We start from the raw sequence: 15407 nt of genomic DNA on the forward strand, positions 1-15407 counted from the left end.
TGAACAGAAGGTAATGCAGTGATAAAAAAAGGAAAAGACAAAAGCTAAATAACAGCCACCAAACATGATAAAGAGGCTAACAGGGTGTAAACGGGCCGGTGGGATCCACTTACCGCTGTGGGGGTGAAGTCCAGACGCTATGTCTTCAGAACACTTGCTATTGCACTGAAAGCCAAGAACAGTAGTGCCATCAACCAAAAAAAAAAAAAAAAAAACTAGCACTTTCAACATGCTGGGACGAACTTGTAAAAGGTAAAAAAGTCAGAAACTTCCTGTGCACTGCGATTACATCCCTTGAATAACTCGGTCCTTCAATACGTAAAACAAAACAGCTAAACGCTGGCATGAGATGGCGAAAGTTCGTCCTTTAAATGGGTGTGAAGGCGGACGGACACTGGCCTCAGGCCCTGGGGTACGCGTGTAGTTAAACCTAGTTCACAAAGTCCAGGATACGCCCCTGGCAGGGATTATTTCTATGCAGGGATGAAACCTAGAGTGGGTGGGGGGCAGTAATCAAGCCGGAGGCAGCCCACCCAGAAAGTGGCACTAAGGAGTGGACAAACAGGGTAACTAAGAAACCAAATAGTTTGATAAGAGGCCGCGAGATGGTGGCCAAGGCACCGAGTAGCATTGAGGGAGGATCTGGGACAATGATGTGGTGGCCTGAAGAGAAAGGGAAGGGAGGTCGGTAGATCTGAAAGAAAGATTTCTCGGGAGCTGGTTCTCCCAAGCAGAAAATTCGAGTACCATGAGGAAGGAAGAAATAATTTAGTTAGTGTGGTGCCCAAGAGATGGCGTACCAAGGCAGCACCAAAGTCCAGGAATGGACCTCTGTGCAGTCCAACGCACTCTGCCTAGCCCTAAGTTTTGAGAACAACAGCAAAAATGAAACGGCCAAGGGGAAAGTGCTGTGGTATGCTGGCTGCACCGGCCGCCCAGGCACATAGACGGTGTCGTAATCAATGTGGGGGTCAAATCACCCGTGTCCGAAGGCGCGGTCTCTGCATGGGGCACTGGAAAAAGTACGTACAGCCAGGTGGGAAAAATCTGACCCACTGTTGGCACAGCGTGGAACAGGAGAACTGCGTCCGGCCGCACTAGCTGTGGGCATACCAACTGCCTAAAGCTTAAATAATAATGATTCCTTTGGATAAAACTAATTAATTAAATAATGTGAACTCCTGAACACTTATCAAAAATAATAACAAGTAACAACATGAGATGGTGCAGAAAAAATGACAATTTTGCAGCACACTACATACAAATGAAAATTATTCATGTGGTTTTTATATCTTGTACTTTAGTGATTGATATTGAATACTGGTCCATATCATAAAAACATTTATTTATTGTGAATATTAGTGATAAAAAAAGTGTTTATAAACTTTTCAAGTGTGTTTATGTAAGTGACTTAATGTTTCCACATGTATCAGTTTGCTTGAAAGCTTAAATTGTCGTTGGCAGGGAGGGGAGTGGTTGTGGAAGGTTTAATTCCTGTATGTATAATTTATTTGCATTATATATCATAAATTATTACATTATTATGTAATAAATAATTAAAATTAATTAATAAGAATAAACATTCATAATTTTTTTTTTTATATTTTCATTACTTATTAAATTTATCCTGATTATTTTATTAAATTATATAATCTATTTCATACAAATATTTATATTAATAATGAATACTGAGTATTTATTTAAATTTTTAATTTGATTGATTTTAAATTGAAACTTAATATTTATAATATCACTCCAGTCTTCCTATTAAATTATTTGTATTATTAATTTTTTACATGTAAAATTAAAGTTAGTTTATTACTACACCAAGTTAGAATAACTTCTAATGCACATACATAAGTACATGCACCCATTTGTTGTACAGTTGGACAAGAAAAATTTATTTTCAAGAATTTTTCAATGTTATACATGTGGAGCGTTTTTATTTTCCTTTTAGCTACGTAAATTGAGGGAAATCTAATACAGAAAAAGATCTGTTTAACATGGTTGGTTATAGACATGACATCATCGTTATCGACGTACTTAATTTTAATGAGGAGAGAGTAAAAATATTTTATAACTGTCAGCAAATTGATAAAAGCTTCATTCACATATGTAAAACAGCGCACAACACTGACCAGCCAATGGATAGTTTCGTTCAAAACCTGTCTAAGAAACTTGTATGGTTCAGGTAAAAAACATCCGGCTATAAACATAATTTATGAGCACACTCTTATTTAAATGGTATGGAATGTGTTTTTTTTTATATATATTGTCACGTGCACCTAGCCGGTGCCACCGCCATTTCTGTCACGATCCACCTTCAGAGGGGGGGGGCGAGAATCGTAGCTCTTTACATAGAAACAACTCGCTTGGCATCAACTAGTCTTAACTTCATAAAATACTTTACTGTACCTAGGATCATAGGTTCGTCATCCCGTACAGGATGTCTGGTGAGAGCTGAACTAAGGAGATTTTGCAAAATAACATAATACTTAATTAAAATTATTTTATTCTTAAAGTCAAATACTCAACATCATTTTAAAGAACATTTAAATAGCGGGATTACAATTTAAAACAATAATCTCTTTACTTCCTTAACGATTGAACGACCTTACAAGAGAGAGAATGAGAGAACTTCACTAAACACTTCCCTAGTCCTTCCGAATACCTCAAATCATAATTAATACTTAAAATTAAAACAAAGATAAGTCCATACTCACATTTTCCGAAAAGCCTTTCTTGATCGATTACTTTAAAAAAATAACGTAGGGGCCTCTCCTGCCCTTGAAATCCCGAACGAACATTACATTTTAAAAATTATAACTAAACGACTAGTGACGAGGGCCATTGCCTCCGCCCGAAAGCTTGAAGATGACTACATTATGACCTAACTTAAACTACATTACGAATTAAACGGCTCGTGGCCTCTGGCGTTGGCCATAGCCTCCGCCCGAAAGCTTGAATTCCTACATCACGAACGAACTAACAACTCGTGACCACAGGTGAGACGCATAGCCTCCGCCTGAGTGAGCCCCGAGTCACCAATCACTTGCGCTTAAATTCGCGCGCCCTGCCGCGCCTACCATAACAAAAGCTCGTTATTGAAGTCAAATTTACTAAACAACTAACTAGAACATCTGGGAAGACTACCCCCCCTCTACCCCAATGTGCAGGCCACACCGCGCGGCTTGTTACGACAGCGCGCCCCAGTAACTGCGGCCCGTGGCTGCGCCAGCGCGCGGCCAAACAAACAAACAAAATTCTGCAAGCCCGCAGCGCGCCGCGCCGGCCCCGTGCCCCAATTACATGGTCACGCCACTTGCGCTGACGAGTGAACAGAGCAGCCAGCCCAGAGTCCCGTCAGTAAAGTCCCTAAATTTGATTTCAACAACCCTGCAAAATTTCAACCCGCGACATAACCCTCCCCTCACAGAGCTCGAGCCCCATCGAGCTACCTCAAAATTACAAATTGTCTTTTTCCATTAAACCATAACTATAAATTCCTCATTTCACAAAAATAATAATTTTCTTAGTTCCTTGCTGTCTGAACATACATCTAGATTCTGCATAAGATTTATTTTAAAACAACAAGTATTCATAAAATTAAATGTAAAACTTTTATCTGGTTTGTTCTCACAGGAACCTTCAGAGGCTCGAGTTCTCAATTCAAAAAAAATTGTTCTGTTAGTGAAGCTCTCTTTACAAATTAAATTACTGTTCTTAGTTTCTCAGTATTCGTTAAACAATGTGCAAATTCTTGATAATTATTATTATTTTTTTTTTTTTTCGGTTTCCGTTTATTACCATACTTCTTTCGTTCTTCAAAAAAAATTAAGTGTCCTTACAAAATTATCAGTGTTTCAAATTAATTAAACTCTTATCTCGTGAAGGTTGGTGCAACTCCTCGAAGTCAGTGTTGTCGAGAAGAGTAGCTCCCTGGGCTGGCCATCAGCAAACACCACTCAACTCCAACAGCTACTGGACTGGCTTCCAGGGCAGCTCACAACTTCTCCCCACATCTGCTTCGGAGTTGTGCCATCCTCATCACGAACAGATTACAATTCTGAAACATCATCAACAGGCATTACCATCACGCCTGACAAATACAAAACTAACTACTAAACTGCAATCGATGGGCAAGGATGCAAACACACAAAAAAATAAAATTAATTAATTCAACTGCTAACATAAAGTATCCCACCCTTAGCATAATCTAATCAGGCAAATAATTTGATAGGAAAAACTTAAGGAAGGGAAACATGACCTCCAATGATTTTCCCTAACTCTTGAGTCTTGATCTTCTCTATACAGCAAATAGTCCCCACGAAGTAACTGGGTTGAAGGTCAGTTCACATGACCCACCCATAACCTCTTCTACTCTTCTTTTCTTCTGGGGGCAACCACAATGCCCACCAATCTCTCTCCATGGTGCCGAACCAGCTATCCCATGAGAGTAAACAACGTAGTCAATAGAAGCGCAGAGGGGAAACACCAATCTCTGGCTTGTCGAGTCATAAAACTGCTTTATCTTCTTCTTCTTCTGAGTAAAAATATCTGACTAACCTTGCTTCTATTCTTCCAAACAGTAAAAGTTCATCAGGTATCTTCATGAAAGAAACATTCTAACTAATAATTCTTCATTTTTCTTCTTCTTTATTTCTGTTAGTTGTAATAGAAGGCCATGTTAGGGAGGTTATAGGGAAAAAGAGTGGCCAATTCCCACCCCATCACCCACCTAGATCATGACTAATTAACTTTTAAACTTTCTATTTCAAACAAATAAAAAAAAACATTTTTTTTTATTCAAACTTTTAAACTATAATTACTTTTACTTCATAACCTCAAAAGCTAATCAATAATTCTAAATGAAATTGTGATTTACTGCATCCTTGTTCCATCCGATCTGTTTGTTTATAACCTTTCTTGTAAAGTATAAAATTTTCAAACATTACTAATTCAAAAAAAAAATTAAATTCTGGTGTCCTTTGAGTTACAATTAACTTTACTATTTCTTAGCTTGAAATAATTTAAGTTTTCAGAACTATTTCATTGTCTAATTCACAACACCTAAAAATCAACTCAAAACAACAAATCATCAAAATCAATAAGATCATCTGACCTACCTATCAGTACTGTGAACTTGAACTGTTCGTACACATTTATAATAAGCTATTGTATTTAAATTCCAACCTAAATAAGGTTTAAAAAAAACTACTAATCCCTCTGTAAATTAAGAAAATTAACTTTAAAAATTAAACTTAAGGTATTAGTTCTTTTTGACAGCTACCACAACTCACTAGTTCCATTACATTACTATAACCTAAAAAGTTCTGTAAATAATGTTTATAACAAAAAAAAACTCCAGTTACTGTCTTCCATAAAAAAAATAAAACTTTACATGACCTTATTAATCTCCACTTGTAAGTCCATGGCTGCCAGCTTTCTCTTCTCTTGAATCTTCAGTCTTGGCTCTTGTTTCAGTGATCTTGTATCTTGTCTCTCGAACTCTTGTCATCTTGTAAACTGGACTGCTGCTCAGCTCATCTTAAGGAATCTGTAACAGTTTCAAAAATACATGTTAATTTAAATTACATAATTCCTGTTCTTTGGTCCTAAAAAAAAAATTGTATTATTAGTACACATTACCCTGAAACAACATTATTATTCATTGTTTATTACTTAAAAAAAATGCTTTACCATAAAATCCTTTTTTGTTCTTTTCATTAGGCCTATTTATTTTCCTTCTTCTTAATTAAATTCTGCTTCAAATGTTAATCCTAACTTAAGACCTACCATCTATTTATTATTCATTACCTACATTATTTATGTTACCCTAAAATTCCCATAAGTTTCTAATACTTCCTATCAAAGACATTCTCTCTAAAAAAAAATTTACTTGTGACTCTTAACTTAACAAACTTAAAAAAAACTTTTACACTAGACTTAACTTATTATTCATTCTTAGTTACTAAATTTCTATTTGTAAACTTTAGTACTTACAAACAAAAACTGCCTATTTCTCTCTACCTCTTAATCTCTTTCAATTATTACAATAATAATGTTACCTTGCATCTTTAAACTTTCTTCTTTTCAATTAAATTAGACATCTCATAACAATAAAAATTCTGCCTATACTCTTCTTATGGGTGTACAAACCAACAACAAAATTTCAAATTCTCAAGTTTCCTTATATTTAAATTATGCAATGCACATAACCTCTGTGGTGCCTGTACCCTTTTAGGCCTACCACCTTCTCCTCTCACAGCATGACAACTCTTATTCCTCGGGGTCTGTATTCACTGTTACAAATCAAATATCTCAAAAAAAATTAAAAACAAATTTATTATTTTAAGAAAACAAAAATTTACATTGAATTTACTATGGAGCCTGGAAATCTTAATGTCTCACAGCAGCTAACATGACTAAATCCCATGGAACCCCAGGTTTACCTAACCTGTGCCCAAAAATTTAAGCATACCAGGCTTTCCCTGCACTGGTTTTACAGCATCACACACTATTTAGGGCCCCTGATCTGCCATCAGTCCCAAGGAGTTTTCCCACAACCCCTCTCTACACAAGCGCCTACCGCATTCCTCTCAATTGGCTATCGGTTTTACGGCATTCTTTTGGGATCCGACCATCAAGTTAGGGCTAATCGAACATTAAACCTCCATACTTTCAAACTAATGTAAATCAATTAAATTTTCTCTGTAAATTCTAAAAATCAAAAAAAATTATTCCAACATGCCAAAGAAACTTCCAAAAAAAATTCATAATCTTATCTTCAAACCATTAAAATAAAAATAAATAGATTACTCTGTTTTCTCCTTAATAACTGTAAACTGTCAACAAATATCATGTCGTAAATTTTAACTATGCTTACTGACTCTTAATCATAAAATCTCATTTGTCCTAATTAATAAACAACCGATTTCCTTAAAATCTCACTGTATCTCTCACACTCAAACTTCACTGGCTGAATATCTCAATAAATTCAAAAACAATTATCTAAACTCTTAAAGAAACTCCTCCCCAATTATTCAAATTACTTCACCTTATTTTATTTCATTACTTAAAACACCTTACTCAAAAAAAAATTAATTAATTATCTAGCTATCTTCCATTATTATTTATTTACCGAACAAAACTTTCTCCTAAATTAATTTAGTAAAATTCAATTTCACATTAGGCAAGTACACTAACTCTCTACAGCAATGTTTCTCATTTCCCTCCTTCCTAACTGAATCCAATCTTACTTAACCTCCAGGGAATTTACCTCACAAAATAACCAAAAATTTCACTGTAGTGCCTATCTGCTATAGGCCCACTACACAGGGGGCTCTAACCCCACCAACAAACTTCATTGAAATGGTACCCTATCCCATACAGGATAGCCACTTCGGTACTACCATGGGGAACTCCTGCCCCAAACTACTCACAACTCTCAGGATTCTCCTGACCCTTAATTCCGTAGTCAGCCCATCTCCTATGGTCTGCGCTACAATTCCCTTTCTTCCCAGGGACACAACGCCTCACCTTAGGGTCCCTCGCCCTAATGAAAACATTAATTTTGTCTCTCTGTTCTTTTGGAGTAAATTCCCTCTACACACAAAATCTAGCCTTCCCAGTTTTCTCAATGCTTATCGATTTTATAGTGTACCTCCTTAATAATGTTTACAAATCCCAAAAAAATATTTTTAAAACCGAGGTAGTATTTAACTAACAAAAACATAAACAACTTACAACGAAACACTTCTAGCCTATACATCATACACTTCTTAAATTAAATTACTTACATACTGAAAGTTCCTCTTCTCCTAAAACACACTTAAATTTAAATTTATTTAACCAATAGTCTATTTTCTTATCGCTAAGTTACCGTACAGCTGATCAAAACAAGGTCACGGCCTGTCCACGTCTCCGTATGAGCCCGTGACGTCACCGAATTCCATCAGGTGCGCCAACCCTCGCTTGCGGTTCCTCCGTTCTCCGCTAGGTCTCAGCACCTCCCCGTCACGTGTTCACTCTGCCACGTCCACTGACGTGTCGTTCTGAAACAACTCTCAACATTTTTCTAATTAAAACAAAACATCACTATAAATTCTATAACTCTCTTTTACATAAACTCTCGTTTTCTCTTTAATTCCTTTCTAACGTTTATCCTTCCCTCGACTGATTTAATTCGTACGTCTCGTCTCCTACGCGCACGAAAACAAAACAAACTTCTCTTGAAAATAATTCCTATTTACGACAAAAAACTTTATTTTAAATTATAATTCTCTTAACCTACAATCTTAAAATGAACTTCAATTAAATTAAACCACTTGCATTATCTCTAATAAGCATTTAACTTATAACGTATTCTCCTCACGTAATAATCCCCGATATAAATCTACAATAAATTCAACGACTTAAAACAACTTATCACTATAAACTTTATCCTTACAAGTATCCTCAAATAAACATCTGTTACGTCAAAAAAAAAATCTCAAAGACTTCCTCCACTATAGACTAAAATTCCGTAATCCTCTCCTCAAGTAAACTCTTAATAACCTGCTATCAGAAGCTGAAACTAACTTAATAATAAACATAAAAATCTACCTCTCTCTCTCTCCAGAAATAGAACTTACCCGGCGCCTCCACCATTTCTGTCACGTGCACCTAGCCGGTGCCACCGCCATTTCTGTCACGATCCACCTTCAGAGGGGGGGGGCGAGAATCGTAGCTCTTTACATAGAAACAACTCGCTTGGCATCAACTAGTCTTAACTTCATAAAATACTTTACTGTACCTAGGATCATAGGTTCGTCATCCCGTACAGGATGTCTGGTGAGAGCTGAACTAAGGAGATTTTGCAAAATAACATAATACTTAATTAAAATTATTTTATTCTTAAAGTCAAATACTCAACATCATTTTAAAGAACATTTAAATAGCGGGATTACAATTTAAAACAATAATCTCTTTACTTCCTTAACGATTGAACGACCTTACAAGAGAGAGAATGAGAGAACTTCACTAAACACTTCCCTAGTCCTTCCGAATACCTCAAATCATAATTAATACTTAAAATTAAAACAAAGATAAGTCCATACTCACATTTTCCGAAAAGCCTTTCTTGATCGATTACTTTAAAAAAATAACGTAGGGGCCTCTCCTGCCCTTGAAATCCCGAACGAACATTACATTTTAAAAATTATAACTAAACGACTAGTGACGAGGGCCATTGCCTCCGCCCGAAAGCTTGAAGATGACTACATTATGACCTAACTTAAACTACATTACGAATTAAACGGCTCGTGGCCTCTGGCGTTGGCCATAGCCTCCGCCCGAAAGCTTGAATTCCTACATCACGAACGAACTAACAACTCGTGACCACAGGTGAGACGCATAGCCTCCGCCTGAGTGAGCCCCGAGTCACCAATCACTTGCGCTTAAATTCGCGCGCCCTGCCGCGCCTACCATAACAAAAGCTCGTTATTGAAGTCAAATTTACTAAACAACTAACTAGAACATCTGGGAAGACTACCCCCCCTCTACCCCAATGTGCAGGCCACACCGCGCGGCTTGTTACGACAGCGCGCCCCAGTAACTGCGGCCCGTGGCTGCGCCAGCGCGCGGCCAAACAAACAAACAAAATTCTGCAAGCCCGCAGCGCGCCGCGCCGGCCCCGTGCCCCAATTACATGGTCACGCCACTTGCGCTGACGAGTGAACAGAGCAGCCAGCCCAGAGTCCCGTCAGTAAAGTCCCTAAATTTGATTTCAACAACCCTGCAAAATTTCAACCCGCGACAATATAGTAGATATACAAAGCGACCCGACTGGATGCACGCCTGTCCCTTCACCATTTGCTAACTACCACCTGTGATGTTTGTTTTGACAGCTCAAGCAATTATCTTTTCTCATGGGTTAAAAAAAAAGATCACTTCAGTAATATAAAAAAACACACACCCCTTTTCCCCCAAGCAGGAAATACATTGGCTGCCATTGGTCCTTCCCTGCATCATAGTCCAGGAAATGAAGACTTAAAAAAAGCAAAAAAACTTGTGAAAAATTTATGTAATGCTGAATTTTTGCACAGTTGTAGAGTCAACTATGTATAAAAACCTTCAGAAAGTGTACTACTATAAACCTGTGCGTATCACCAAAAACGTGCAGTTAAGTCTTAAATGACAGTGACTTACAGCAGTCCATTAAAATGCTTCCCATTTACGCAGTTATTAACATAGATTCTTCATAAACTTACCAAAGTACACATTAATGTGAAAAAATATTCTTAGTACTAGTATTAAAGATAAAATATTAATTGATTTACTTATGAAATAAGGTTTTTTAACCCCGCCTCCCAGATACAAATACGATTTATACAAAACTGAAGGGCCCAGTACGAAAAAATTTATATAAAAGTTTGTGCGTGGTTTTTTTTATTTTTAAGACAGTAGCTTCTTTTATCGCATAATCGTTGCACCTATATTTTAGGGCATCAAACTTTGGATAAAAAAACCTCTTGTGTAAACATCGCATGAGGTTTTTGTCCCGCTATTTGTTTCCGAGCGCTTTGTGTGGGTATTTTTTCCGTATAAAACAATATATATTAAAGTATTGTAACCAAATGTAAGCAGGGCCGCGGCGGTCGCAGGTTCGGGGCTGGCTGGCGGCCCCACACTGCCACTGACGTCACGTGGCCGCCGCACGTGCCTGGTGGATCCCCCCTTCCTTCCCATGGCTCCCTGCGTGGCGCCGTTAACCTGACACCTTGTAGCTGGGCAGTTCCGCGGGTATCGCGCGAGCCACCGACGCCTAATTTGAGATTTCTGACGTCGGGTCATTGCGGAATTACACAACTTGCCCCAGTCGCACTCGTGAATTCTAGAAGTGGCGCCTGGGCCTATATAAGCCCAGGATGCCGGCCTCAGAGTTCAGTTGAGAGTTAAGTTTTGGTGCGATAGTCCGGGCGATAGTGCCACGGGTGCGGCGAAGAGTGCTGTGGGTGCGGCGGAGTTCCGGGGTGATAGTCTGGGCGATAGTGCTACGGGTGCGGCGGAGTTCCGGTACGATAGTCTGGGCGATAGTGACACGGGTGCGGCGAAGAGTGCTGTGGGTGCGGCGGAGTTCCGGGGTGATAGTCTGGGTGATAGTGCCGCAGGTGCGACGGAGTTTCTGGGCGAGGAGTTCCTTGGCAAGCGAGTTTCTCGGTGATAGTGCCGCGGGTGCGGTGAGAGTCCCGAGCGAAGTTCCGAGCGTAGCGTAGAATGGAACCTCGGCGAAGGGAAGTGCGACGGCGGCGGTATAGTGCGACGGTGGAGTCCCGCGACGGAGGTCCACGAGTAGTGCTGCGGCGAGAGTTGTGCCAGAGGTGCGGCCTAGTGAGGTGTGTTTTGTGTAAAAATCGAGTGACTGGGGAGTAAACATTTTTAAGTGTAATTGATTATTAGGCATTTTGAGAAGATTATTTTTTTGTGATGTAAATATTGACAATCAATAAAACTGTTTAGTAAAATCTTTAATTTGGGCAATCCATTTACGAACCCAGTAGTTTCCCACATGACAATTATTGTTTTAATAATTGTAACAGTATAAATATAAAATTTATTTGGACATTACCACTTAATTATGTAATTAACGGAAATACAAAGTTGTCTGATGTGTAAATATTTTTTTTTAAAGAAATTTTTAAACGTTACAACCTTTATCTGTTCGTCTGTGTTACCGCGGTGTGCCGCTTATAAAAATGTAACCTGCGCTAGTTGGCATCTTTCATGTTTTGTTATGTTGCTTGCCGTATAGAGTGCGCACACGAATTTGAATATCGATATGTTGCTGATTGCATGCAATGTGCACTCTTGTTGAGTGCTGAGTTAACTACATTTGATGGCCCACACTCTTTTGTGGTAAGTGTGTACTATGATGATAAGTACGCATTCGTTCAGGCTCGCATTCGGATCACAGTTTTTATTTTTCTATTTAAAGTTTAAAGGTTTTATTGCATGACTTAATAATTTAAATTGTTAGGCGTGCTCTTTTAATACTTCACTTTTTAAATAAATGTACTTTCCATTAATTGGTTTTGTTTTTATAAATAACTTTACCTAATAAAAAAAAATTTTCTCCCATAAACATTGCGCCTCTACTTTTCAAACTTTATTTTAGTATAAATTGTGCGACGATTATGCGATTAAACACCGTATATTTATAAAGAGTCAGCGTAAACCACGTCACATCCGCTCCTCTACCTACCAATGACCCAGCGCACAGAATATGAAATCAACCAACATTCAGACAAACGCACAACAAAAATAATTTTATTCATTAATAATACTAGTATACACTAATGAAATATTTTATTTTCCACCACAGCCATAAATGACCACCCATTAACAATATTCTCATTTGTCCCACTCTCCATCATTGTTAGCCATCTACATTATACTAAGAATCCAAACCCGGATGTCATTAGCAGATAGTTTCTACTCTTACTAATGACTGTGACTGGAGGTATAATAAATTAATAAAAAAAATTATGTAGAAATTTTTTTTTTCAAATAGCATTTCATTTCATGAGTGGCTGACATTAATATTTAGAAAAAATTTAAATCTAAATATTAAATATGTGTTCTATAATTATTAGATACTCTGAGATATTTGCAAATGTTCTATTCATATTTGATTCCCAAACAAAAAATTGCTATTTTAATGTCCATAATTGTTTTTAACTCAGTGTACTTACCTGTGTAAAAATGGTATGTTTGACTTGTAGTGGAGTATGGTTGGTGCTGAGTGGCAACAGGTGAGTAGAAGGAAAGATCTGTGTGCAGGTCGGAAAGCTTTGCGAACGACGCTCGCATCCTTGACAACCTGAATCGACTGAAGGCAGGCTTGTCCAAGGAAAGCGTGCTGGCCAATGGGCGAGCTGCAGTAGGACCCGATGCTAGGGAGCATGGCCACAGCTCTCATCGCAAGGGAAGCATCAGCAGGTACGACTACACTGGCATGTGCCTATTGCAAATTGTCTGCATCTTGTCCTGTCACAAACACTCACACGATACACTTATGCTGTACAATCCAGCTATTTTAATCCATCTTTTTTAAACATTTTATAACTACTAGGGGTGTGCGGGAAAGGAAATCGAGTTTCGGGAACCATTCGGGAGGGAAAGTCAGATTTCACCAGGGAAATCAGGAAAAATCAGGAAAATACATTATGAGCTATAGAACATGAAGCATGAGAGAAAACACAAATTTCATGACCTAAACCTAAAGAAACTAAACAATATACATGGCCATCTTTACACATATGAGTTGCATCATCTTTCGAGGAAATGTTTGTGATCTTTTTGAAGACAAGCTTTTAATTAATATAATTTTCTGTTTTAATAAACGAAAACCAGTTCTCCTATATGATGGGTGGGTAAAGATTCTCGCTTTAAAGACACCATATTTCCAGCAGATGAGAAAACCCTTTCACAGGCAGTTTCAGTTACGGGTATTCCCAGATATGCCACTGCTAACTTGCATAAATTTGGCAGTATCATCCAATTTTGTTCCCACCACTTCAGTGGGTCTTCAGTTCTCTCTAGTAGTGGCATATTTAAATATGTCGTCACCTCTGTGTTTTGATTAGCACCTAAGAGAGACTTTGCAGCTAAATTATCAAATTCATGACTTGATGTCCAAAAACTTACATCAAGTCATGCACTTCCATTGCACAAATCTCTCAAAGATATTTATCAAATTAATGCCACAAGGAGGAGTGGCTAGTCATTAGCTGATTCAGTTTTTTGAGTTCCTGCAAAATAAAGGAAAAAATACCTTAAACCTTTAACAAACATCTGACTATCTAACAAGTAAGAAACCAGGTTGTTAGTCTATTTATTGCAGAAAATAATAAAAGCTGTACTGTAGGCCTATTAACAGATATACTGCTATGGACTGTAGAATACCACCTAATAAATTTTATATCCAAAGAATATTAAATGTAGCAGATGCTACCCACAGTAATAAATTACCCCCTTTATGTTTCTGTGAGATGTACCTAATTGTTTACAAATTATTATTAACTTGATGTATTAATATTAAGCAAGCACTTTACCTGATTCAGTGTCTTCTTTTAGAAAACTGTCAAGTATTTGCTGTAAAGTGTTAACAGCGAGTTGTTTTTCATTGGCAGACTCAACAGCCTTGAAGTGTGGGTCTAAAAACATTGCTGTAAAATATGGCTCTTGCTTTTAATATAAAGGAAAGCGTGCCTTCAGTCCAAAATGTAATGCCCTACAAAATGTGACACCAGACCCAATATCACTAGAATGAGTCTCAGTGTAGTTATTCAAAAATGTCTCAATTGAAAACAAAACTGGAATAACCATTGAAGCTGTAGGTATCCTCTCTCCAGAAAGTTCTCTGGCTTCATGCAGTGGTTTAAGAATTGTTACGTAACCTTCAACAAGTCGCCACTCACTCACACTAAGATTGTCAACATTTATCTCTGCCAGATGTCTCGTGAGAACAAGTTTGTTTTTAAGTAGCCCGTCAAGCATGAGGTACTTCGAATTCCATCTAGTCACACAGTCTTGAAATAATTCTAAACTGTCTATTCCCATTTCTTTTTGAATTTTGTGAAATGCAGAAGTTGTTGATGTAATGTGCTTGTAATGAATGACCTATAAATCCACGAGCCTTTTTTTATCATACCTCCCATTCTTTTGTAAGATTTTTTAGCATCACTAAGAGCAAGCTGTATGTTATGAGCAAAACAATGCAAGTGTCTCAGGTGCTTAGCAAAGACTAGACCCCAACTTGATGTTTCTCGCATTGTCAGTAATAATAAAAGTGGAATAGGTGTACTGATGTTATGTATGATGTTCCACTCATTCAAAATGTCAGTAATTTTTTTTGCCTATTGGTAATGCTGTGTGGCTGTCTGAAAAACTAACACAGCCGAGACAGTACTTTATAAGAGCGAAGTTGTTGATGACATGACAAGTTAATGCCAAGAAAGCATCCTCACTGTGTGATGTGTTCCTCAGAGATTCTCGTTTTCACAGAAGCATATAGATTGGAATTTCATTCCTGGAGAATGTAGCTCTGGATGGTACTGTGTACAACGATTGAGCTGAATGCATGAGTTTCTGGAAATTGTTATTTTCTACTACACTGTACAACAGCATAGAATCAGCCAACCATTCAGCAATGTTTCTTGTCATGAGTGAGAAGACCAGTGGTAGGTATCTTCAATACATCGTTGTTTTGGTGGGCCTGGTGGTGAAGCATCAGTATTTACAAGCAGTTGCTATAACGGTTCTTGCTTTGTCTCGTATTCTTACTTCACATTTGGGTGTTGCGTCAAATGCCTTATGAGACCTGATGTGCGAACATAGCTTGTTTTAAGAATTTTACTGCACGTCTT

The 15407-nt window shown here is 37.8% G+C and overlaps 1 protein-coding gene across 3 annotated transcripts in view; it reads left to right on the plus strand.

Annotated features, from left to right (window-relative positions):
- LOC134527290 (DENN domain-containing protein Crag) overlaps window positions 1–15407 on the plus strand; it is a 771918-nt gene that overhangs the window by 528909 nt on the left and 227602 nt on the right. For all 3 annotated transcript variants that reach the window (XM_063359840.1, XM_063359841.1, XM_063359842.1), the window contains exon 5: window positions 12820–12978. In XM_063359840.1, the coding sequence (XP_063215910.1) occupies window positions 12820–12978 (159 nt within the window). The remainder of the gene's footprint in view (window positions 1–12819; window positions 12979–15407) is intronic.

This window comes from Bacillus rossius, chromosome 1 (genome assembly GCF_032445375.1).
Source record: "Bacillus rossius redtenbacheri isolate Brsri chromosome 1, Brsri_v3, whole genome shotgun sequence".
Lineage (NCBI taxonomy): Eukaryota > Metazoa > Arthropoda > Insecta > Phasmatodea > Bacillidae > Bacillus > Bacillus rossius.